The 26,390-nt window shown below is 35.2% G+C and overlaps 2 protein-coding genes across 10 annotated transcripts; both read left to right on the top strand.

Annotated features, from left to right (window-relative positions):
- Positions 1 to 244: 244 nt before the first annotated feature.
- On the top strand, positions 245 to 8,497 carry LOC132645185 (sugar transporter ERD6-like 5). Of its 7 annotated transcripts, none has more exons than XM_060362000.1 (19): positions 245 to 396; positions 3,710 to 3,851; positions 4,313 to 4,375; positions 4,984 to 5,073; positions 5,162 to 5,221; positions 5,665 to 5,730; positions 5,812 to 5,877; positions 5,954 to 6,029; positions 6,157 to 6,221; positions 6,765 to 6,857; positions 6,965 to 7,045; positions 7,204 to 7,288; positions 7,373 to 7,416; positions 7,507 to 7,569; positions 7,651 to 7,710; positions 7,800 to 7,853; positions 8,015 to 8,074; positions 8,167 to 8,281; positions 8,365 to 8,497. In XM_060362000.1, the coding sequence occupies exons 2-19, from the start codon at positions 3,738 to 3,740 to the stop codon at positions 8,484 to 8,486; spliced, it is 1,377 nt and encodes a 458-aa protein (XP_060217983.1). In that variant the 5' UTR covers positions 245 to 396; positions 3,710 to 3,737; the 3' UTR covers positions 8,487 to 8,497. The 7 variants fall into 7 exon arrangements, with proteins under 7 accessions (XP_060217983.1, XP_060217985.1, XP_060217987.1 ...); XM_060362002.1 differs by having other exon boundaries at positions 279 to 396; positions 3,713 to 3,851; XM_060362001.1 differs by lacking the exon at positions 245 to 396 and adding an exon at positions 2,993 to 3,446.
- Positions 8,498 to 10,737: 2,240 nt separating this feature from the next.
- On the top strand, positions 10,738 to 24,498 carry LOC132645183 (sugar transporter ERD6-like 5). 3 transcript variants are annotated; one of them, XM_060361992.1, is made up of 19 exons: positions 10,745 to 11,036; positions 12,042 to 12,189; positions 12,647 to 12,709; positions 13,704 to 13,793; positions 13,893 to 13,952; positions 21,807 to 21,872; positions 21,964 to 22,029; positions 22,106 to 22,181; positions 22,280 to 22,344; positions 22,623 to 22,715; positions 22,842 to 22,922; positions 23,009 to 23,093; positions 23,187 to 23,230; positions 23,306 to 23,368; positions 23,446 to 23,505; positions 23,620 to 23,673; positions 23,820 to 23,879; positions 23,968 to 24,082; positions 24,185 to 24,498. In XM_060361992.1, the coding sequence occupies exons 2-19, from the start codon at positions 12,055 to 12,057 to the stop codon at positions 24,304 to 24,306; spliced, it is 1,398 nt and encodes a 465-aa protein (XP_060217975.1). In that variant the 5' UTR covers positions 10,745 to 11,036; positions 12,042 to 12,054; the 3' UTR covers positions 24,307 to 24,498. The 3 variants fall into 3 exon arrangements, with proteins under 3 accessions (XP_060217976.1, XP_060217975.1, XP_060217977.1); XM_060361993.1 differs by lacking the exon at positions 13,893 to 13,952 and having other exon boundaries at positions 10,738 to 11,036; XM_060361994.1 differs by lacking the exon at positions 10,745 to 11,036 and having other exon boundaries at positions 12,070 to 12,208.
- The last annotated feature ends 1,892 nt before the right edge of the window (positions 24,499 to 26,390 follow it).

The following is a 26,390-nucleotide window of genomic DNA, read 5'->3' as shown; positions in this document are numbered from 1 at the left end:
TTGACTCCGGTTGAAATGGGGTGTGACAACAGCTAAATGAGATCTAAACATCAAATGACAGTATACATATATAACACCTCACTATAACAGCCATGAAATTTCCGGACAAACGCTACCATTATAGAGAGGTTTGAGTGTACTCAATCAATTAATGGTGAAGAAGCTAACCAAAAGTCAAAGCTAGAGGGTGGGTGGAGAGTAACAGGAGAAAATTTCTGATGGTTGCTTAAATATTAGTATTAAATTATAATATCATCTTCAATGACTTCATCAAATCCAACATAAATATACTGAAAAAGCATTTCTCGTGTTATCATAACCAATTAACCATGTGCACCTTTCTTTCACTTTGGTGATCCCAACTCTCAAGACTTTCTTCTCAAAGAGCTGAATTAGGTACTTGTGATTCACATTTTGTTGATATATCATGCTTCTTTTACCTCTTGGTTTTTAATTTTTTATCTCTTTCTCCATTTACCTAATGGAAACTACAATTCGATCCCAAATGTTCAATTCATGTTTTGCTTTAAAACATCAAACTTTTTAAGTTTAAAGAGCACTTTGTTGTTCAACTTTTTCCATGATTATATATGTTAGTAGATGTTCTCGTAAAGGTGAAGGTTGTCGTCCAAAATGGTAGGTAGAGGTGTGTGGAATTTTGGGCATGGTTATAATAGTTTTCAATGTTTTGGGTTGTGAAGAGTAGCAATTTTTAGTTTTTTACTTGTTAGTAGAGGCTAGGGTTGTTAAATGGACGAATCAAAATGGGTTAAGTTTATACTGCTCAAAATTTACTTAGGCTAAATAATGGATCAGAACTAATGCTACAAAATAAACTCATATTTAGTTAATCCGCTCAACCTACCCACACATTTTAGTAGGTTGGATGAATGATATTTTAGATGGCTAAATATGGGTAAAATATTACTAATAAAAATAGGTTTGTCATATACGGATGTATGTATTCTCCGTGTTTCCAACATCGAAGTATTCCACTTTTCAATATCACTGTTTCGTTTCTTCGTAGAGTTCTCAAACCAGCTGAGTTAGATGATTAGGAATCCTTCTATTTTTGGACAAACACGTGAGGGAGCTTTATTATTATTATTATTATTATTATTATTATTAAATTCTTTATTATTATTATTATTAGTATTATTATTTTATTATGAGAAAGTTTATTCACCTGTCTTTCGACTTTGCTTTTCTTTGATGGAAAAATAGGAAATAATCTCTATCATTCTTGTCAATTTTATTGTGAGAAAGTTATTCATTACCATTCCATCTCTTTGTGACCAATTGTTGTAAATCTGATTATGGATTTTTCCCCAACTTCTCTTTTTCTTATGTTTAATTTTTAATTGTAAATGGAAATATAGTTGTATCTTAAGTTGTTAGCCGGTCAGAATTGTAGGCTTTTTTTGCTGTGATATCTTTGATATTTTACCATTACAAGAAAATTGTTTTGCAGTAAAATTATTAAAATAACAACATACCCAGTGAAGTCTCATAATTGAGGTCTGGGTTGCAGTAAAATTATTGTGTACTTAAGTCACTGGAAAAATATTAGTATATATAACTTATTTATTATCTTCTTTGGGCAGCTTTTGGGAAGGACCGTATTGATGTTTGATTTTTTTTTTTGTTTTTGTTTTTTTTTTTTTTTTCTGTTTTTGTTTTTACAGCAGATAGCGTTGGCCTTTGTTACTAAAGTGAAACAAGATTTCGGCTTTAGGAAATAAATTAAAAAATAATATTTTTTTAAAAAAATATTTTGTTTAATTTTTCATAGATTGGGTTATATATCAACTTAACTTTTCAATGAGCTAGATAAAAATAAGATGAGTTAACAAATGAACAAGGTATAACGCGTCCTAACTGTCAGACGAGTCAGGTGATTCACGATTTTATGTACTAAATTAACTTTGTCACGACAATATAGGACCTGTACACGGTATAAGGTGGGATATCCTTGTATTAACTTTGAGATTAATTTTGTACCATGTTTGGTGGAAGGTATAATTTTATCCTGCGATAAATTTATATCTTCCACCAAACAAAATATAAACTGAAGCTCATACTTAAAGATGGGATATCCTACCTAATCCCATTAACCTTAAAGATTATTTTATACTATCTTTTAGATGGGATAAATTTTTTTCAAGATTATAATCCTAAAATTATAATATCGGGTTAATTCTGTCCGCTCACCAAACGACCCTAAGGGTTAGGAGCTAGTGTTCCAAATAAAACTCATCGTTATTTTATTGAAAATTGGATAGAACTTGCCCTTCTTTATTCCTTTTTTTTTTTTTTTTAATCTTGCTTATAATTTGTATCTTAGTTTGTTTTTTCTCTTCGGCTAATTACTCCCTCAGTTTCAATATATTTGTTTGTTTTTGACTTGACACATAGTCTAAGACAATAGAAAAAACTTTTAAATTTTATGATTGTTAACTAAAAATATGTAAAATGTATCAAATGCCCTTAAAGTTTTTGGTCTTAAATATGTCATGTGGAAAGTTAAAATTAAAAAATTTACCAAAATATGAATTAGACAAATAACTAAAAGGAAAATAAAACAAATAAATTCTTAACGAAGGGAGTACCTTTTATTTAATACTTACTCCCTTCGTTCACTTTTACTTGTCACGTTTTGACTTTTCACACTGTTTAAGAAATAATAATTAAGATAGGTATTTTATCACAATATCCCTATTAAATGGTGTATAATTGTATTGAAGTTGGGAAAATGATTGAAATGAATAATAAATGCTAAGCGTAAAACAATTTTTTTTTTATCTTATCTTCATATGTGAAAATTGACAAGTAAAAATAAAAATTTATAAAGAAAATAGTGAATAAATAAAAATGAACGGAGGGAGTATAAGATATTACAGTCCATCTACCTTTTTGAAATTCGGTACCACTGAAATTCGGCACCACCTGCAGTAGAAACCAATTATAGCCCATAAATGCAGCTGGTCCAAATTCCTGTCCTTTTTGTATTTTATTTATACTTTAAGTAGCTTTTTGTTCAAGTAAGAGTTGTTCCCTGATTTTATAATAAATGTTGTTTTTATTTATTTTATTTTATTTTAAAATAAGCAGTGTTGCACGTAATCAAGAGAGCATTGATTTTGTTCTTCCAATTTTAGCCTTGTTTAAATACGAGAGTTTTACAAAATCAAGAAACTACTAAAAAGTTACTATATTTTTTTCAAGGCATTTATTTTATGAGTGGGTACTAACTAAAAACACTACGAAAAGGAGGGAGTCCTTGCTTGAGTTTTTTTTTTTTTTTGCTTCATAATTTGAAATTTCGTTAATTTGAGGATTCCTCTGTTCTTTTTTTTTTTTTTTTCAAGCATGAAAAATTAATATCTTCCTTGATCTTGGTTGATGTTGAGACACAGTAGCATCAATTATTTTTAGCATTAATCATGGTAAGTCAACGTCTCATCAAAAATACAGAAAGAGAGGTTTCTTTTTGTTTGAAAATATCAGTACAACAACAACAATAAACCAGACACTCCTACCAAGGTAGGCCAGCTGTTATGTTTGAAAATATCAAGTCTTGCATAAAAATCTTGCTACATGAGCTATCCAATAATTCATTTCAATTTCCATTCTTCACGTTTCCCTCCTCCCTATCAATAATATGTACTTGGGTTTGAACTAACTCTCTTTTTGTTCACTCTGATTAAAGAAGCAGCTAGCATAGCAAGACAGAAAACATGGAAGAACAACTATTAAGTACTAAAGGAAACAAATTCCCTGTTGGCACCTCAGCAACTGTTTTTCTAAGCACTTTTGTTGTTACATGTGGTTCCTTGTCTTATGGATTTGCTGTAAGTGTTGTAAAAATTCTTTATACTGTCAGCAAAAGCGGAGCTAGCATTTTAGTTTATGGGTTCTGAATCACAATTCTTTTTGTTTACTAAGTTTGGATAAATTATTTCCACATATTAAATGAATTTTTTCAATACAAATAATTGTAACCGCAATGGTGGCTCTGCCTCTGCTGTGTGCTTGCAGTTAACGATAATATAAGAATAACAGTGCCAATGTACAGTAATATAGAATTGGAGCATTAATGATTTGCTCCTCTTCATGTTATTTGTTTCTATCTCTGTCTATGATTATATGGTTTCAAACTTAGATGAGTAAATCTTTATGATTAAATAATAGTAGTATCACAACAAGGAGAATTGATAACTACTTAAAAGAAGAGAGACATTAAGTGATGATGATCTAATATTTAATTCAGGCTTTTGATGAGTTTATCTTAAATGTGATGATTGCATTATAGGTTGGCTACTCTTCTCCTGCCCAGTCAGGTATCATGGCTGACCTTGGATTGTCCATTGCAGATGTAAGTGTACACTTTTATAAACTTTATTTCCCTTCGGGAAATAGCCTCTTGCAAAAATGCGGGGTAAGCAGTGGCGGAGCCACAGTCCGGCAAGGGTGTTCAACCGAACACCCTTCACTGAAAAATTATACTGTTTAGACATGTCAATTATTACGTATTACAGACATATATTACATATTGAACACCCTTAATAAAGGGCAGCTCGGTGCACTAAGCTCCCGCTATGCGCGGGGTCCAGGAAAGGGCCGGACCACAAGGTTCTATTGTACGCAGCCTTATATATAGTCTTAATATATAGATTATATGAATTCGAACACCCTTGACAAAATTCCTAGCTCCGCCATTGAGGGTAAAGCTGCGTACAATAGATCCTTGTGGTCCGGCCTATCTCTAGACCCCACGCATAGCGGGAGCTTAGTGCAGCTAGCTACCCTTTTTTTTTCCCTGCTATATAATTGGAATGTTTAGAGCGCCGCAATAGGAAACTATTAACCTTACAAACTAATAACCTCACTGGAGTTCAAAAACGATAGACTTAGTTAGAGTTTTGGGGTTGATCTCTGATATGTAACTCATCCTTTTGTGCTAATTTTGTTCTTGTTTTGCAGTATTCAACATTTGGAGCTATTCTGACACTTGGTGGAACTGTAGGTGCCTTGGCGAGTGGCACTATTGCAGATATGTTTGGGCGGAGAGTAGTACGTTTCTCCGTCAATGCTCGCTTCATTAATTTTTGAAAATTATATCAACTAAAGAACTTCCTGTCTAATTTTTTATTTAATATAGGCAATGTGGTTCCTGGATCTATGTTCCATCCTGGGATGGCTATCTATAATCTTTGCAACGGTATGTAACTCAATGGTCATTCTGGACCTTTTCTATTGAATGTTAATGATTGTTCTTGCTCTTAAACATCTTAATAGTATCTTTTACAATGATAAGCAATGTCATCTCAAAATACATTTAAAATGATTGTTGTCTAGCAAAACTTGATATAGGAAGCCAGAGGTTAATTTAAACTTCAGTAGATAGAATGTTTTTTATTCTCTTTCAACATTCTCAATTTTGCAGTGCTGCTCTTCCTGTAACAAGATATTAATTACTAAGTAGAAACTTCTTTTCTATAAAACATTTAATAGGAGGGAAATTGATCATTGAAGTTGAAAGAGAATTTTAAATCAAATTGGGGAGAACTCTTTCAACTAACATGCCATCTTAGTTAAGTGTCCGGAGAAGGGAGTTGAGTCTGTTTTTTGAGTTCAACTCACTGATGCGTTTTTTGTTACAAGAGTGTTTGGTGGCTTGATATCGGAAGATTTCTAATGGGAATCGGAGCTGGAGCTCTCTTTTATGTGGTAAATAGCAAAATTACAAAGCATTTTTCAGTTTTCTTCCTATGTAAATCATATTAACAGCAGGGTTTCATTACGATGCAGGCTCCTATATACATTGCAGAAATATCGCCAAAAAGTATTCGAGGTGGATGCACAGCTGCATTTGCGGTAAATGAGAAACCATTGTTTTCTGTGATTAAAAGTGTTCAGATCTTGCATATTTGAAACTGCTGTGTTTTTGCAGTTCATGGTATATTTTGGCTTTTCAGTGATGTTTCTAATTGGGAATATCCTCACTTGGCGCACCTTGGCTATAGTAGGTAGAGTGCAACCTATACAATATTTACTTCTTTATACACAGCCAGTCACAGAGACGGAAGGAGCTGTGGGAGAGAAGACTATATAATGTGGTAGGTTAAAAGAACTGATTTACCGCCTTTGTTTCAGGAATTATCCCCTCTTTGGTGCAGTTTCTAGGCCTATTCTTCATACCAGAGTCCCCAAGATGGCTGGTGAGTGGAGTATAAACTTCTAACAATTACATGTAGTGGATTTTTCCGTCCAAAGAGGAAAAGAAGCAGCTTTAGACATAAAATAAGCAAAAAATTGCCAGACTGACTATAAATCTGCTACCTAGTACTTGGAAAATTAGTGTCCCTCATTGCTATATTCTCAAATTTTACATTGCTCTGTTCTCAAATTAGTGTCCCTCATTGCCATACTCTCAAATTTTACAAAAATAGTTGATGTGACAAAAGCCCTTTAGAAAGCACTAGTATAATGTAGAAATAATGCACCATCTTAGTAAGAGACACAGTTGGGGATACTTTAAATACGAAAGGAGTCATATTTCTTTGATTAACAAACTAATGCTTGTTGGCTTGGGGCTTTAGTTATGTTGTTTACTTTCTTGTTTATGGTCTGTTGTTGAGTTTTATACGTTTTCCATCTTCCCCTTTTTTCGGAACAAGGTTTTTTTTTTTTTTTTTTTTTTTTTTTGTACTAATGTTACTGGCATATTTGGATTGCTTATTTACTTGTTGAATTGTTTGCAGGCCAAAATTGGTCGTGACAAACAAGTAGAAGCATCTCTACAATATCTGAGAGGAAGAAATGTTGACATTTCTTTAGAAACAGCTGAAATTAAGGTTACTTGCTTCTAAATGTGTTACTACTAGCTTAATGTGTACTATAAGCTTATTCTCTCCATCTTCTATCCGTTATATTCTGAAATTGAAATGAACCCTCTTCGCAGGACAATGTGGAGTCACTTCAGCAGCTCTCAGGATCAAGATATCTGGATATGTTCAACCGTAGATATGCTCATTCACTCATTGTAAGCCTTGTTAGATTCGGAGTATATAAATATATAAGTGCCTAGATACACATCTCTCTTATAAGTACAAATGTTTTCCATTTTCATCAGTTATAGAGCTTCATGTTTTCCATTTTCATCAGTTATTGAGCTTCCTCTTGCTTTGTTAACTTTACTAGGTAGGATTTGGAGTAATGATTCTGGTGCAGTCTGGAGGAACTGATGCAATTTCATCTTTCGCTAGTTCCATTTTCGAAAAAGCTGGTTAGCACCGCATAGACTGTTTGTAAAATGAATTATACTTCAATAGCATTTGACAGAAATAAAGAGATTATCGCTTTTGTAAAGGTTGCTCGGCCAGTTTTGCAACTACAACAATGGGATTAATCCAGGTTTTGACTCCTGAATTAACAATGTTCTGTAGAAATATTTTTCCTAAAAAAGTATCTCAAACTATCATCTGTTTGTTCCTTCTCTTTCAGCTTCCTTTTGCTGCTATGGGCATATTCTTACTGGATGCTACTGGAAGACGGCCAGTTCTGATGGTTAGAAACTAGCATCTCTACTGATGTGTTTTATTTAGTGATCAACAGTAGAACCTTGAATAAAAAACGAAATGGTTTCAGGTCGCTTCTGCTGGGACTTGCTTCGGAAACTTTCTTGTAGGTGTAGGCTTTCTGTGTAAGGTAATCAACACGCTGTCCCCTCCAGCCCTTTATAAAGTGACTAAAGTTTCACTTGCTAGACTTATCACTTTCAACATTATTCAAATCAGGAGTATGATCAAATGAGTCAGTTTGCTGCCACATTGGTGGAAACCGGCATACTGGTTTGCCTTCACCCTCCTTTCCATAATAACTGAATCAATTTTTCAACATTTACTTATTCCTTCATCCCTTTAATTTGCTGAACAACTTCATTGTCTTGTATTTCTTACCACCATGTTGACTATAGAAATGATTCGGGTATTTCCAATACATACGTTAACAGGTATTCAGTGTATTTTACTCAATGGGTGTGGGTGGTGCAGCTATAACGATTGTTTCAGAGGTCAGCTATTAGCCCTCTTTCTCCATATAAACACTGCACAACTCAAACCTTTTCGAGTACTATAGTTACTAACTGGTTATTACCATAATCAGATATTTCCTATGAACATTAAAGGATCAGCTGGAAGTCTTGCAATTGTATGCAACTGGTTTACTTCTTGGATTGTCACCTATGCTTTTAACTTCTTGTTTGAATGGAGCCCTTCAGGTATGCATCATCATTCATCTCTAGAATTGCGAACCGTTGTGTTTGTTTGTTGTTCAAATTCTGAAAGTTCTGCATTTTACCAGGTGTGTTCTTCATGTTCACATGTTTTTCCGGGTTGATGATCCCATTTGTTGCAAAGATAGTGCCAGAGACAAAAGGTCGGACACTTGAGGAAATTCAGGCATCCATGACACTGCTAAACTGATGTTGATTATCTTGTCAAGAAGAAAAAAAAAAAAGAGAGAGAATTAATTCATGCACATTGTATTTATTGTAGAGTTCATTGCTTAAACGTCACTACACTATTGAAAAATAAGTGAACAAAATTACTTTTCTCTCATTTGTATATAAAAAAAAAATCACTAATCTTTTACTCCTTATTTTAATCAAAAGTCACTTTTCTTTCTTTTGTGTTAAAAAGTCACTTATCATTAGTTATTTTACTAGAAGGTTATTGAAGCCGGAAAATGATAGGAGTATATATGATCACTTTTTAATGACATGACACTTTATTTTAAAACCAAAAATTTAAGGAAAAACACTAGTCTCAACATTTCTTAACTGATGTTAATTTTCTTTTGAAGGAGAAAAAAGGATTGAATTTATGATTTGTGATTCTTTAAAGAATCTAACTCCAAACAAGCTTTTACTCATTGAATTGTCTTTTTCCAAATATAAGTGATCAGCGTAGCAAGCAGCCACGAAACAGCTGATAATTCTTTCCTATTGAATTTCAAGCGTTAAAATAGGAGATCACTTTACAGCCATAATTTGTTTATCCCCCTCTTCAACAAATCTTGATTAATTATCCCGTGTAATTTGAATTTTGTCCATAATGCGTTACTTAGCCAACTGGGATAGTTGAGTACATTAATCATTTACAGGTCAACATTTTACTTTTAGCAACACTTCCAAATTATTTGATCAGCTTGGGATATATGACCAAGTGAAAAAACTAACACACAAATGGGTCATTGACTCGCCCATATATTAACTTGTCCATCTTGATCTGCTAATTCAACTCATTTAAAAGTTGAATTGATATGTAGTTCAAATTAACTATTGAGAAATTTTATCAAAATATTTATAAAATGTTATTTTTGTTTGGTATGTTATGTATAGTCATAATAAAGTAAATTTATTAGAAGAGTACCTAAACAAATTATAAAAAAACAAACATAGAAACTGAAACTTAACAAAAATTTAACACGTTGAGTTATGATATGTTTCTTATCCCGTTTCAACCTATTTTATTTCAGTCAAAATAACTTTTGAACGGATCATTTAACTCATGTCATTTTGACACGTCCAAATTCAGCTTAACCCGCCCATTTGATATCCTAATGACTTGTCTATTTCTTGACTCAATCCATTTTAACCCGCCTAAATTCAACCCAACCCACTCATTTAACACCTATGTTTTATCAATTGTCCTTTATCTTAGATGTTGCATGCCGCAACCTAGGTTCGTGTACTTTTTAATTAACTATTCAATAAATGTATATTTTGTCCCAATTTATATGAGGATTGACCTATTTGGTGAGTCAAATAACTCTTTATTTAACTAGATTTTCTCTAACTATTTTCATATATTGTTAATTTTAATTGTGCAGACTTATAAAACTTTTTATATAGTTTTCAAATATGTAAATTTTATTGTAAAATACTCGAAAACCCTATGTTTGAAATTGTAGTAAAAAAAGAATTGTTTTGACTCCCCAAATAGGTCAACCGTCATATAAATTGAGACGGAAGGAGTAACCTATAGTACTAGTGATTAAACTGGAATAATTCCTGTTAAGAAATCTAGTGAAGTCTCTTTCAACGAATTAGGACTGCAGTTTTCGCGATGACAGTATTATAAATTACTGGAGAAAAAGAAGAAGCTATTCATAAAATATGACAGCAAGAGGAAAAATCAATATTGAAAAGTTTTTTTTTTTTTGCTTAAAGCATAAAGACGTTTCTCGTCCCCATTCCTTACCTAACAAAATACTATATATTGACCAACAATATAAGCTGCCAAACTATGCATGTTACGTCTAAGGTATCAATCACTAAAAAGGGGCAAATAGACAAGAGGTGAGTCTCCACTCTCCAGCCACAACATATACCAACTTTTCTCGAGTGAAAATGAAATCCCAACTAAAATCTAGACCTTTTCGTGTTGGTTGTCCCCAAGTATTCATTTAGTTTTGCAAATTAAAGATTAATTGTGTCCTTTTATTTTCAAGGGTAAGGTTAATCAGTATTTTGAGATAACTCTTTTATGAAATAAAATACAAAATAACTGGGAGAATTTATTCGTTTCAACTTCTACTTAAAAGTTAAAATATTATTTCTGGTACTGCTCAAAATTATTTATGTCTTCCTTAACAAAACTATTCTTTAAAATAAGTGTTTCTTTTTTTCGAAAAATAAACACTTTGGCATTTCGAAAGCTTGGCTTATCTTGTTATATAAGACAAAAAAGACAGTGATGTCAATGCAAGAAGTCTTGTTTACCCAACATTAGACTCCGTACTGATATATTACGTAATCTTGCAAAATAAACATTAGTAGATTATCATCTAGTAAGACAAACGTGTAGCACATCACTAATACCAAAAGAATATGTATGCCAATGGCCGGCCTCAGGCATCAAGTATTCTTTAATTTTCTAGTGCTTCTGTCTGCAAATGCTCTGCTCCACTTGACACTTGATTAAAACTGCTTTTTGTTGCTGAATTGGCAAGATCTTAAAACCTTCAGCCAGGTTTGCTCTAGCTACTTCCTATTTTTTCTTTATGTAAACATGAATGATTTTGGTGTTGTTTTGTCATTCAGGGTGTGTTTGGTACGAAGGAAAATATTTTCCACGGAAAATGTTTTATTATACAAAAAAAGTGACAATTCAAACATCTTATATGGCTAGTTTAAAACCACAAGATTTAAAGCACATTTTAGTACATTATACACATATTTAATTTAGGATCACAAGATTCAAAAGACTCCTTTGATTCCTTGAACTTTGTGTCCGGTATATTGTAAAAATAATACTAGTACACGGGTTTGAGCCGTGGAAGCAGCCACTAATACTTGCATCTGGGTAGGCTGTCTACATCACACCCTTAGGTGCGGCCCTTCCCTGAATCCTACTAATGCGAGATACTTTGTGCACTGAACTGCCCTCAGTACACATCTCTTTTTAAACAAAGTAAAGAGCCTCCTAGCAAACACTGAACCGAATGTAAGTGTACCATCCTGACTAAGTATTATCCTAACTAGTTGGTATTATATATGTTGATATTTTGCTTCCATGTTATCCTGAATTTTGGCGAAGTTTTCCTGGATTATAAGAGATTGTAGGTCTTTTGACACAATTTTCTTCTAGGTAATTTATTAAGCAGATGATCTTTCAATAAAAAATATGAATTGTGTTCCCTTCATGCTATAATATGAGGGGTTTTATGCAGAAAGACATAATATGAATGCTACCTGACCTTAGTTGTGGGGACTTACCTGAAAGGCGCTGTATGACGACGGGCTCTCACGCTAAATGTGCTACTTAGCCATGAGATTTCATGTGTGGATGGATGGTCCAAAATTCTGTGCTGTATAGAGCTCTATAAGTAGATGTCTCACTTAAGCGTTTAATGTCCTGACCATCAGGCCGCCCTCAGGATACATTTTATAGCTCTTTCGTGAAGTATTCAACACGATCCCACTCTTTTAAACTTCTAGTTTCATGCTTAACAGTCTCTTCCTTTTTCTTTTCCAGGTAGCAACACAATATGACTGACAACATGGGAGAAGGTTTATTAAATGGGAGTAGTCTCAGAAAAGCAAGTTGGAAATCCCATGTTACTGCAAATGTTGTTTTGAGCTCCTCAGTTGCTGCCTGTGGTTACTTTGCCTATGGATTTGCTGTAAGTATTACTTGTAAAGGTACGAGGAATATGCGGGGTTTTGAGGTTTGTTAATTCATATTATGGGGAATATGAAGGCACGCAATTTTTCAACTTTGGATAGGACTGAATTAAGCATCCATGTTGTCCTGCATATTTTTAGAAACATATATCTGGTTGTCTTCCTACTGTGTACTAGCTCAAGTGGAGTGAGAAATGCATAAGATTTGGTTCCTCGTTAGGCCTAGAGTCTTCAGGACATTTTTCTTAGTACCACATATCTATGCGTAGAAATCGGTTTCCGCTTGAATGTATTTAAATTTAATGGTAGGACATATGCAAATATTCGTAAGCACTGTATAACATATTTCTCAAATGACCAAACTTAAGATTTCACTGTGGTGTAATCTCTAATGAGCTGAGTAAACTATGCTAAAGGGCTGCCACTGATTGCTTGCCGGCTGTGTGTCCTTTGCAGGGTGGATATCCATCTCCTGCTCAATCAGGGATCATGGATGACCTGGGACTCTCTATAGCAGAAGTAAGTATTTTACAACCTTTTCTCCTGTTTACAAAGGCGGCAGAACAGCTGTCTCACAAAAACCTGATCAGCCTTGTTTTACCCCGTTCTAAGATCTTGAAAAATTTAGATCCAGTAATTATTCAACTGTAGAACAGGCAAACGCTGAAGTACTAGAAGACCTGAATCTATAATTAGTAACCTAGTCCAGGAGTCTTAAAAATATTTGCAGGCTCCGGAAAAATCTCACAGCCTTACATGTAATTTGACCAAATTGAATCTATCAGGATTTTAAGAGGTTCACATTCCTCTTTTTATTTTTGGTGAATTAAAAAGGTCCGTATTCTAATTGCTGGATATGTAGACAAGTGGTGGTGATGCATGCTTTGCTGTTTACTTACATAACATTTGTCATGTCCGCAAAATATACTGGGAATGCATCAATATTCATGCATAAATTGAGTTGTTCTCTTGTAAAGCAATCATGGAAATTGTTTGTCGAAAGCTTCCATTATTCTAAATGAAGAGGTTAAGATATGATTTTTGTTCACAAACGAACCAATTAGGTTCTTAATAAGCTTCCTATTTGAAATGGGGAAATAGTGAATGCAAGGGCAAGAACAAAAGTCCCTTGGAGGAAAATTACATGTCCATGAGAGTGATGCCGTGTTAGATTCTACTGTTAGATAAATATTAACATGATATCTCTCCGTTACTCAGGTTGCTTTACGTAGGTGTTCATTTTTATTTATGTGCATGAACCTTTTATAAGTAAACTCATGATTTTGAAAAATTTAATCAAGAGGTCCATTTAGCTACTAGTCTTTGTCAAAATATGTTCTCTTCCACCACGAATGCACTTGGAAATTCAATGTCTGTAATATAAGTCAAATGAAATGCATTTTCCATCTGGATAAACTTTTTCCTCCTAAATAAGGTCGAATAAATTGAATAAACAAAATAATTAACTTCTTCTTCTCATAATGTAATTAATCTTTTTTTCACTTTTGTGTAGTACTCAGTTTTTGCTTCAATCATAACATTTGGAGGAATGATTGGGGCTCTGATAAGTGGAAAGGTGGCTGATTTTTTCGGCAGGAGAGCTGTATATCTCTTTTCCTTTACCAAGTTTATTGAACTTTCACTTAAATTATTCAACCTGAATCAACTTTTTGAGTTTCTAATTGGTTTATAATTACTACAGACAATGTGGCTTTTGGATTTATTTATTATCTTGGGCTGGTGTTCAATAATCTTTGGCAAGGTACAGAAGAATATCTTTTACTTAAAACGCACAGGGAAATAACTTTTCTCCTATCCCTCTCTCTCTCTCTCTCTCTCTCTCTCTCTCTCTCGCTTCCATTCAGGCCATGTAACGTGTGTTAAGTAAATAGCTGCAGAGCATATTGATTATCCGATTAACTCAGTCAAGTTGCAGCAGAACTATTGGGAAAATATAATCAATGGCTGTAACATGTGTTAAGCCTATAGCATGTCATTTATCTGATTAGATCGTCTTGTTGCAATAGAAGCCATTGGGAAAATATTAAAGACACTAGGAACTCATTCCGCTTATTCATGATACTGATTAAAGTGCTGACGGATTCAGAATTAGAGACAGTGCTGCCTCTTAATGTCACGATCCGACTAGGGGCCGCGACGAGCACCTGGTGCTAGCCCACCCGGGCACCCCTTAGCTTACACTTACTCTTACATCTAGGCGAGCCACATAATGAAACATGCATTTCTATTCATCAATCATACTAGTCCTATTAGACAACATTGCCTTTTTATCATCATTGACACCTATGCCACATCAATGTACATGAGCCGACAAGGCTATCAAAATGATATACAAAATATAGGCCGACAAGGCCAGACATATCTAACCATATACACGTGGCTACGAGCCTCTAAGAAGAGTATAACATATCACATGAGCGGGACAGGACCCCGCTATGCCCATAACTATGTACACAAAAGAATAAATACCCAAAAGCTATGGCTCCGAATGAAATGGAGCTCTGCTATGTAGTCTCTGAGAATGTGGTTACGGATCGAGCCTGTCTCCCTGTGCACCTGCGGGCATGACGCAGCGTCCACAAACAAAAGGACGTCAGTACGAAGAATGTACTGAGTATGTAAAGCATGATCAATATCAATATAGAAGCATAAACAGCAACATAAGAAATAACATAGAATGGGAGATGGCAATATCATCGTCATATGCACTTACTTGCCTTTCATAGGAACTTTCCATTGCTAATACGTATTTGTGTACATACATCATTATCTGTATTCATAATAGTACCCGTACCATATTTGTGCTCGTATTCGTATACATGCCCCTTATTCACATTCATATACCTAGTTATATCATATTCGTATTCATATCATATACATAACCATATCATATACATAGCATTTACATAGCATACCCGACCACGTAGGATCGGTGTTTCATACATACTTGGCCAACCAAGGCTCAAGGGTACACATACCTGGCCCTACCAAGGCTTCAGGCTTACATCTACCTGGCCCTACCAAGGCGTCAGGGTTATCCGTACCATCTGCAGAGGTGTGCGCGCGTTACGTAATCATATACATACTTACTTACATATCATACCCGGCCTCATAAGCTCGGGGCTCCATAATAGTCATTCATAGATACATATACATAATAGCTCATAAGCATCATTTCTATTAACGCCATTATCATCATCGTCATCATTATAGTTATAGTCGTCATCAATATCATTATCACCATTATCGTCATTCATCACATCTATCTCTATAGGCTTACTCGTCATACGAGGGATTTAGTACAATTGTAGCGTATCAAGAACCATGCCTTATGAAAGAAGGGTTAGCCTTACATACCTTTCCGTTCAACTATTTACCACTTGCGCGTTCTCCTCCAACGCTCGCGTTTCTACCTTCATTAAAGTCATACTATCATTAGAATCGATAGCTAGCATACATGACTAAAACTATAGAAAATCGGACAGCATCTCCTTTATTTATACGACATTCCTTCATAACGTATATCAACTCCCAAACGTCAACAATACATTCACAATACCATAACAATAGTCGTTATTCATTTATCCATATTTCTAGACTTACTTTCAATCACTCATATCCATGGTCATATCACATAACTACGTTCATTCACATACATTGCCTATCCCATGTTCTCAATGTCATTTATAACACATTTACATCACAATATACCAAGAAGCATAACTCAATTCAAACTATTTCTCAAAATGACACTATTCCACATTTATGACCCATTTTATCATACCTTTCTACCATCCAAGTATTTCAACTCTTAAATACATTGAACAACATAAAAATATCATGAATCTTACCTTAGATGTTGTAGGAACAAGCTTTAGTTGATAATACTCCACTTGAGCAAAAACCCTAGTTTATCTCCATGAGATTTTTTGACTTTGAATGATTTTTGATGGTTTTCCTATACTTGATTCACTTGATTTATGTTGTTGATCACTAAATATCCTTGAATTCTTGTGGAATATATGTAGAGAGATGTTTTAGAGAGAAGGGATGTGAAGTGGAAATGAAATGAAATAACCTTGGTCCCTTTATTAAATGGGCCAAAAATCTGCCCGACTGTATATACGGACCAACATACGGTCCGTATAATTTATATGGACTGTATGTCTGGCCGTATATTTGGTCCAGAAACTTTTGCCTTTCTGGGCTGATTATACGGTCCCAAACATACGGACCGTATAATTTATACGGCCAGTATGTTTGGCCGTATAACTCCCAGTGGTTCCGAAGTCCGTTTCGTCGATTTGTTTGATCTCCAATCCTTATGAAACCTTCTTAACACTTGTTCAACACTTCAATACCAATCTAAGGGACGTTGTCACACTTCTCCAAGACATCATCAAGTCCTCATTAACTCGTTACTCGTATTTCCTTTCCGATACACATCGTAAGCCTTGCCTTATCTTAGCCAACTTTCTCGTCTAACATCGGATGCCTTTGAAACTTCACTTAGGGTCATCAAATGTCGTTTCTTACTCATGGAAACATCATACACTCATACTCATCACTAGTTCATTCACTTGCGTACCAACGGAAGATTTTCCGAGGTGTAACACTTAAAGTATATATTCACAAGAAAAAAGAGTGCGCGCACGCACAGTATATGTGAAGTTGAGAAGATATTCAAGCCAATTCCTAATTCCTACTCAAAAGCGGAAAGAAATAAAAGGATTTTTTTTTGGTTGGTTTTTGGGTGTTATTGGGATTTAGATCCTTTCTAGGAAAGGATTAGACCTAGTAGTATAAATACACACTAGCTAGGATTTATTAAGTAGGACAGAACATAGAGCCTAAGAGTATTCAATCTTGTAACTTACTTTCTCCCTTGATATTAATAAAAGTGTCGGCCGCTCTCCGTGGACTAGGATCACATCGATCCGAACCATGTTAATTACTGTGTTTTTTATCGTTTCCATGCTAACAATTAGTATCAGAACCTACAGGTCGTGAGACCTAGGAGACGAGGAGACGAGGAGACTATGACATCTATGAAGTATGAGGAAGCGAATTTTGATGGGCGAAGTAATAACTTCAACATCTGGAAGAACAAGATCATGGCATTGTTACAGAGAGAAGGATCAGTCTATACTTTGGACGACTCGTATCCCAAAAATACGAAAGAGGTCGAGAAGCAGAAGATTGAGATGGGTGTGTTTAGTGCAATTCAATTATCCTTATCAGACAGCGTGTTATGTGAAGTCAGTACCGAGAAAACTGTTGCGCGTCTGTGGAAGAAACTTAAAGCTCAGTAGAGATCAGTAACAACTAGAATGTTGTTAAGGCAGCGTGTACACACCTTCATGATGAAGACAGATACAACTTGATAGGATCATCTTGATGCTTTTAATAAATTGGCTATGGATCTTACTCATGCTGATATTAAAGTGGGAGATGAAGAACTAGCGTGCACTCTACTGTTTTCATTATCACCAGCATACAAAGACGTAGTTAATTCAATGATGTACAGTAAGGAGGTGGTCACGTTACAGATGGTAAGACATGCATTGAATTCAGATGAATTAAGAAACCATATCAACAATGGTGAGAAAGAGGACCATGGTGAGGGTTTGACGGTTAGAGGTCGCTCGAGCCAAAGAGGGAAAGGCAAATCAGTAGCTAGGTCAAAGTCTAGGAAAAGGGTGAGTAGGAAGGATGCTGAATGTTGGGTTGTCATCAAAAGGGTCACTTTGAGAGGGATTGCCCGAATAAGAAGATTGATAAAACAACAGCCAGTGCGTCTATGGTTCAGGTAGCTCAAACATCTGGAGAAGATTATGTGCTAACTGCTTCAACAGATGACATCCAGACACACAAGTGGATTTTAGATTCAACTTATACCTTTCACATGTGCTTCAGAGGTTTACGAGCTACGAGCAGACGAGTGGGACTATACTTATGGGTAACGATGCAATATGTGAAATAGCAGGCATTGGTTCAGCCCCTATACGATGTCATGACGGTATCATAGGAACATTGTCTAATATTCAACATGTTCCTGATATGAAAAAGAATCTGATCTCTCTTGGTACTCTTGATAAGCTCGGATATAAGCATGCGTTTGAAGGTGGAATCAGCAAGGTGACCAAGGGTTTTCTGGTCATGTTAAAGACCAAACTGGAGGGTGGTCTTTATGTACTTATGGGCAACACCATTCTAGGTATTGCGAATGCTGCAACCTCACAGTTATCAGATGGTGACAAGGCTAAGATGTGGCATATGAGATTAGGTCACATGAGCCAGAGCGGGTTGACAATTTTGAGCAACCGAAACCTTTTGAAAGGTGCAAAGATTAGTACACTTGATTTTTGTGAGCATTGTGTCCTTGGAAAGCATAAACGGGTCAGCTTTAACATGGGCAAGCACAAAACCGAAGGGGTACTTGACTACATTCATTTAGATTTATCGGGTCCATCTCAGGTTACATCCAAGGGTGGAAAGAGGTATCTTCTTACTTTTATTTATGATTTTTCACGTAAGGTTTGGGTATACTTCTTCAAGGCTAAAAGTGATGTCTTTGAGAATTTCAAAAACTGGAAGACATTAATTGAAAATCAGTGTGACAGAAAGATTAAGTGTCTTCGAATAGATAATGGCTTATAGTTTTGCAATGAAGAGTTTGACAATTTCTGCAAGATTCATAGTGTATTGAGACATACAACTGTTAGGCATACACCACAACAGAATGGAGTAGCTGAAAGGATGAACCGCACTCTTCTTGAGAAAGCAAGATATATGCTCTCTAATGCCAAGATGCCCAAGGAGTTTTGGGCCGAAGCAGTAAAGACTGCTTGTTATGTTGATAATTGTTCTCCAACATCGGCGATTTACTTCAAAAATCCAAATGAGATATGGTCAGGTAAACCGTTTGATTACTCGTACCCAAGAATGTTTGGATGTATCGCATATCATCATGTAAGTAACGGAAAATTAGAACCTCGAGTTCGAAACGGTTTATGTATAGGATATGCTGAAGGGGTAAAAGGATATAGAATATGGAGTTTAGATCCTCTTAAGTTTGTAACACAGTAGAAATGTTACTTTTGATGAGGCCTCTATGCTTGATGCTGGAAAGACTTCTATTGAGTTTGCAGGACATAAAGTTCTTACTCCAGAAATGGTGGAGGAAAATGTGAAACTTACCGAGCAGGAGGATCAAGTGACTCAGGTGAAGTCAGATAATGAAAAAGCTCACACAGTAGTACCTGAAAGTGAACCATACAGTATAGCTACTGGAAGGGACAAATGAATTCCAAAGCCTAATCCAAAATATTATCCTCAGCCTTCGCAAGCTAATCTTGTGGCCTATGCATTAGCTACTGCCGATGAGGAAATAAAGGATTTGGAACCCTCAAGCTATACAAAAGCTACTATGTGTGGTGAAGCTGATCAATGGCGTTTAGCCATGACCGAAGAGATGGGGTCTCTGCACAAGAACCAGACATGGGATTTGGTAAGTCTACCAAGGGGAAGAGAACTGTTGGTTCCAGATGGTCTTCAAAAAAAAGGATGGCATTTGGGGTATAGAAGATGCTAGATACAAAGTGAATTGGTTGCTAAGGGCTTTTGGCAGAAGGAGGGAATCGACTACAATGAGATTTTCTCACCAATCGTAAAACATAGCTCAATTCGTTTGTTATTAGCTTTGGTTGCCCATTATGACTTGATGCTTCATCAGCTTGATGTCAAGACTGCATTCTTACATGATGAACTTGAAGAGGTGATCTTCATGAATCAGCCCGAGGTTTTCTTTATTAAAGGAAAAGAAGATCAGGTTTGTCAGTTGAAGAAATCTTTGTATGGTTTGAAACAATCACCACGACAGTGGTACAAGAGATTTGATGCGTTCATGATTACTAAAGGTTTCTCGAGAAGTGCATTTGATAGCTGTATGTATCACATGACGGTGTCAGGTAATTCAAATATTTATTTATTGTTATATGTTGATGATATGCTTATCGCTGCTAATAGTATGATAGAGATAAATGATTTGAACAAACTGCTAAGTAAGGAGTTTGACATGAAAGATTTAGGTGAAGCTAAGAAAATTCTTGGAATGGAGATTCACAAGAAGAACTGTGAGGTACATCTCTCATAGAAAAAGTATATTGAGAAGGTAGTTGAGAGGTTTGGCATGAATAAATGTAAACTCGTTACTTTACCGTTAGCACAATATTTCAGATTTTCTTCTTTGATGGCACCGCAATCAAAGGAAGAGGTGGAATACATGTCAAAAGTTTCTTATTTTAGTGCAGTTGGTAGCATTATGTATGTTATAGTTTGCACTCGGCCTGGTATTACTCAAGCAGTGAGTGTGGTAAGTCGATTCATGTCTAACCCGGGTAAGACACATTGGGAAGCAATTGAGTGGATATTGAGATATCTTAAAGGTTCTTCGAATGTTGGTCTAATTTTTTGTAGGATGAGAAATGAAGGTTTTTCGGTCCTTGATTATGTGATTATGATTTTGTAGGCGATCTTGATTGAAGGAGATCAACAACAGGCTATATTTTTACTCTTGCACGTAGTGCCATAAGTTGGAAGGAAATTCTCCAGTCTATAGCTGCTTTGTCCACAACAGAAGCTGAATATATGGCAGCAGCAGAAGCAGTAAAGAAGGCTATATGTTTGAAAGGTTTGGTGTCAGAATTGAGTAGGGTTCAACAGGAACCAACTCTAAAATATATAGCCAGAGTGCCATTCACTTGATAAAAAATCAGAGATTTCATGATCACACCAAACACATTGATATCAGATTCCATTTTATTTGTGATGTTGTTGAACAAGGCATAGTTAAGGTCTTAAAGGTTAACACAAAGGACAACGCAGCGGATATGTTGACCAAGGAGGTTCCTCTTGTCAAGTTCAGTCATTTTATGAATTTGGCAGGAGTTCGCATCAACTGATGCGTTAGGATGGAGAACGGCAGGGCCAGGTAGAGCTACTAGTATGTACAAGGTTTCGGTTAGTGTCTCTTGTTTCCTACACAGAGTTAGCTCACATAGGCTTAGAGACATTGGACTGAATGACGTTCATATGGAAGCTCGAAATTTATCTCAAGATGGAGATTGTGAAGTTGAGAAGATATTCAAGCTAATTCCTACTCAAAAGCCGAAAGAAATATAAGGAAACTTTTTTTTGGTTGGTTTTCGAGTGTTATTGGAATTTAGATCTTTTCTAGGAAAGGATTAGACCTAGTAGTATAAATACATGCTAGCTAGGATTTATTAAGTAGGACAGAATATAGAACCTAAGAGTATTCAATCTTTTAACTTACTTTCTCCCTTGATATTAATACAAAATGTCAGTCGTTCTTCGTGGACTAGGATCACATCGATCAAAACTAGGTTAATTACTGTATTTTTATTGTTTCCGCGCTAACAGTATATAATATAGGGCACTGTTTACATGTTGGATTCGCTCTTGTCTTCATCGCAACATAGAATACATCATCATTTATGATCTCTTTCTTTCTCTGACTCCCTAATAGCCTTTTCCTTATTATGGTTCAACTTAAACGTTTGTGCTTTGTCAAAAGAGAGCTTGGTTGCTTGATGCTGGAAGGTTGCTTATGGGAGTTGGTGTGGGAATTCAGTTATATGTGGTAATTTATTAAATAATTTTGGATAATTGTTTCCGTCCTTACACCAGAAAAGGTCTGATGCATAATATGACCTTAATTAATTTGCAAACAGGCACCTATATACATTTCAGAGGTCGCGCCAAAAAATGTCCGAGGGTGCTTTCTAGCTGCTGCTTCAGTAAATGAAAAACTTCGTTGATTTTGGTCTGTGGGTACAATTCTTTTTCTCTATGTATAAGCATTGATGTTTGCAGTTTACGCTGGTTCTTGGATTTTCACTGGCATATTACATTGGAAATAACATGAGCTGGCGTACTTTAGCCCTAGTAGGTAATGGTACAATGCATACAATAGAAAAAAGAATTTCAAACAGAAGATGCCTGATTATATAGACCATTTTAATTTCCTGAAATTGGTTGAACTTTCAGGTGCTACCCCTTGCTTTATACAGGTGCTAGGTGTATTCTTCATACCAGAGTCTCCTCGGTGGTTGGTGAGCAAATTATTCACAAAGAATATTAGGTGGCATTAACTGAACATTGTGCTCCAACTATTTCAACAGGAATTATAAAGAGAAATACAATCTACAATCATTTTATCCCAAGTGGATTAATACTGATGTTATTGGATATGTACTGCTGCAAAAGCATATATATTTCCTCTTTATTCTTATATTATTTTTACAATTTTCTCAGTAGAGCTGTTTTATTATTTGATTTTAAGCTATCTAGCTCCTATGATAAATCATATCTGATGTTGTTCTATTGACAGTCGAAAAATGGTTTGGAGAAGGAGGTAGAAGCATCACTACAACGTCTGAGGGGGGCAAATGCAGATATTTCCACTGAAGCGACTGAAATAAAAGTAACAAGTTGCTCTAAAATGTCTAAGCGAGCACTGTTACTTACTTGTTTATCCATTTCATATTTTTCTATTGAAGTCTAGTTCTAGAAGAGCTGCTATTACTAAAATCTCTCCTCTAATTAATAGGACTATACTGAAATAGTTCAGCAACACTCAGGATCCAAATTTATGGATTTGTTCAGTAGGAAATATGCCCGTCCACTGATTGTAAGCTTTATGCATAACCCTGCATTGATATACTTAAGACTTTAGATGATATGTCTGATTTTTCTGTGGATATTCAATATTATAAGGTTGGAACTGGATTAATGGCTCTTGTACAGTTTGGAGGGACCAGTGCGATAACTTCTTTTGCCAGTTCAATTTTTAGAGCAGCAGGTAAGAACTATCAGAAATAAAGTCAGTTTGGACCGGAATATTTCAGCCTTGTATTTATAGGCACACATCTAAAAGTTAAGCTCATTTTACAAGGTTGTGCGGCAGACTCAGCATCTAGAGTCATGGCTGTTCTCCAGGTTCTCAACTCTTAATACTCCAGTTTAATAAAAGACCATTAGAAAGGACACCCAGACTGTCATTCTTCATTTCAGGTTCCATTTGCTGCCATGGGTATTATCCTTACAGAAAAAGCTGGGCGAAGACTTCTTATGATGGTTAGGTCAATGACTGGGTTCATGTCGCTTTGCTAAAAAAGTAACAACTTGAATAAGCACCAACACTTCATTTGCAGGTTTCTTCTGCTGGGGCTTGCTTGGGATGCTTTCTTGTTGCATTGGGATTTCTTTTCGAGGTGCTAAACTTGGTGATATATTTGAATTACTTCTTCAGTTTCTGATCTATTTTGCCGCACATTAATCTGGTTCTGGTGCTCACTATATCGATGATTCTGCTTTACCATGAACAGGATCATCATCAATCTGCAGAGCTAACCTCTTCAATGGTGTTCTCTGGCATAATGGTTTGTGAAAACATCCTCTTTTTTATTCACCTATAGCTTGCCTAAGTCCTAAGATTTGCATTCCGGTGTTGACTTCCATTTTGCCTTGTTCATATGTTATTACCTCTCTATTCTATCCTCATTTTGTTGATCTTTGCTATAACCAGCTCTTTTCTGTATCTTTCACGATGGGCATGGGTAGTACACCCTGGATTATCATGTCAGAGGTGTGTCAAGAACGAATTTTAAGATGTCATATTCAAATACATTATGTTATACACATTCAGACAAACTGAAAGTCAATCTCCATTTCAGATACTTCCTATAAACATCAAGGGTTCTGCTGGAAGTCTTACGACATTGATCAGCTGTTTTACTTCGTGGATAGTTTCTTATACTTTTAATTTCCTATTCCAATGGAATGCAGCAGGTAATGCCACTTTCCATCTCTTCCTAAAGCTTCTTTTTGTACAAAGTCTCTTCTAATTTCTTCAACTCGTTCAGTGTTTTACTAATGTGTCAAAACTTCCAGGAGTGTTCTTCATGTTTGCATTCTTTTGTGGCTCAGTCGTTGTATTTGTTGCAATGCTGGTACCAGAGACTAAGGGCCGGACACTTGAAGAAATCCAGGCATCGATGACATTACTCCAATGATATCTTCTTCATTCACGTCTGCTTATTTTGAACTTCTTCAGACTACTTTATCATTCAGAATTGTAACTTTATATCATTTGTTATGTTCATATGTAAATCTTATCAAATACTATATAATAACATGAATGTGCTCATGAGAGAGTGAAGATCAGAGTTTTGGAATTGGAAGTCGAACCATAATTCAGTGTTGGATGGGCAAGCAACTGGTATAACATGTGAACATTGCCTAGGATCTTAAGCAGTGAATTGAAATGAGCTTCTGTTCATACCTAGTCAATAGTAAAGCTGGACAGTTAGGAAACTGTAACCACAAGCTAATGATTGCTCCAACTAGTTCTCAAAAATAATATTACATTTATACTTAAAACACATAGAATGTATTAAGACGTGCATTCAGATAAATGCACATTTGAATATTAAGATGTTGTCTCCAGGTCTGAACACTGAATGATTAAGACTGTTTATTTTCAATATCTAAATGTGTCTAATTTATCTTTTAAACATAATCAGTAAAATATTCAAATAAAATTCAGAATTAAACATTATATCAATAAAAAAATTATAAAAAATCTCATTTCAGCAAAATAAAATTATTTTTTGATAGAAAATTATGCTAATGATTGATGCATATAAATGTAACAAAATAGAGATAAATAAGAATATTAAATGTTTATTGTTTAATCTCATCTTTAGCCAGCAAAATCGTTTTGTCGAAGTTAATATAACCCAAAAGACCATAACCTTTTATCAAGAAATTTGATTTTGCTGTTACAGTTTCAAGAATAGGTTTATAGCATATAACGATTTGTTTGTCCTTTAGAACAATTCTTTTTACCGCAAACCAAGTTACCTGCTTCAAAAATTTATTTTGACAGCACATGATTTTTGCTATTACATTTAATTTCAAGAATGGGATTATAGCACATAACGATTTGCTCCCTTCTTTGGATAATACTTGTGGCAATAAAGAATTCTTGATAAACGTCAATATACCCAAGAATATTGTGAATATGAGAAGTACTAGACAAAATACTTGTAAAGATTAGGAAAACTTATCAGTTCAAGAGGAAGAAAATTAATATCTGATTGAGAAAGGAGAGCAGAGGCGTGAAACCTTTGCCGAGAAGGGAAGTGGAGAGGCGTGAAAGCTTTTGTGAAATAAATTATTCTAAATGGATCTGAATGGTGTTAAGACTCTTCATTCAGATATATTCTGACCCGTTAAGAGGCTTTAAAGAAAACAAAATAAATGCACTTAATGGATAGAATCTAAATAGCGCAAAAGAGGCTAGAAGTGCAATTCATGGATACAGGTTGCAAATCTTGGTTAAGAATCCAATTCAAGGCTAAGGTTGCAAATTGAGGTCATAATTGCAAGCATTGGGGTGTGTGATGCATTGAAGGCCCCATATGGGGGTTATTTTCGCAAAGAGCCACTTTAGGGCCTTTGTCGTAAGAGACTTGGTTTAAATAGAGTACTTAGTCTTTCATTTGCACCTACCTTGAATATTGATGAAAAACTTGTGAGTTTGAGAGATTGTTAAGTAGAGACTAATATAGTTTGTTTGGTTGTGCTTGAATTTTAATTAGGGAGAATGACGTATATAATTGGAAACTCTAAGAAAATCAAACAAACAAAGCAGAAATTAAAAGGATAGATTAGAATTGGGGATGAGAAGATTAGAGGATAGAAGCAAGACCCAAAGGATAGTAAATCTATGGACAAACTTGAGTATATGAAACTCAAATTCTTCCAATTGGATTCAACCCTAAGAACCTATTCTATTCGAATTCAAGGAATTAACTAATTTGATGACCCACAAATGAGCAATCCAATATGAACTCGATGGAAAATAATTCAATTAGCAACTAAGAAATCACACTTACGTTGAGTGTCCTTCAAAAGAAGTGGTCTTTAATTTTTACCCTTTGTTTTTAAAATATTTAACTTTTGCCCTTGCCTTCATTTAATGAAACTTTTGTGACGCAAATACCCTTCCATCTCAAATAGCGTAGCTTTCTTCTTCAACTCCTTTTCTTCTCTTCCTTGCAATAACTACTATCTGGACAAGATATTACTCCCT

This window comes from Lycium barbarum, chromosome 6 (assembly GCF_019175385.1).
Source record: "Lycium barbarum isolate Lr01 chromosome 6, ASM1917538v2, whole genome shotgun sequence".
Lineage (NCBI taxonomy): Eukaryota > Viridiplantae > Streptophyta > Magnoliopsida > Solanales > Solanaceae > Lycium > Lycium barbarum.
This window is presented reverse-complemented; position numbering and strand designations above follow the sequence as displayed.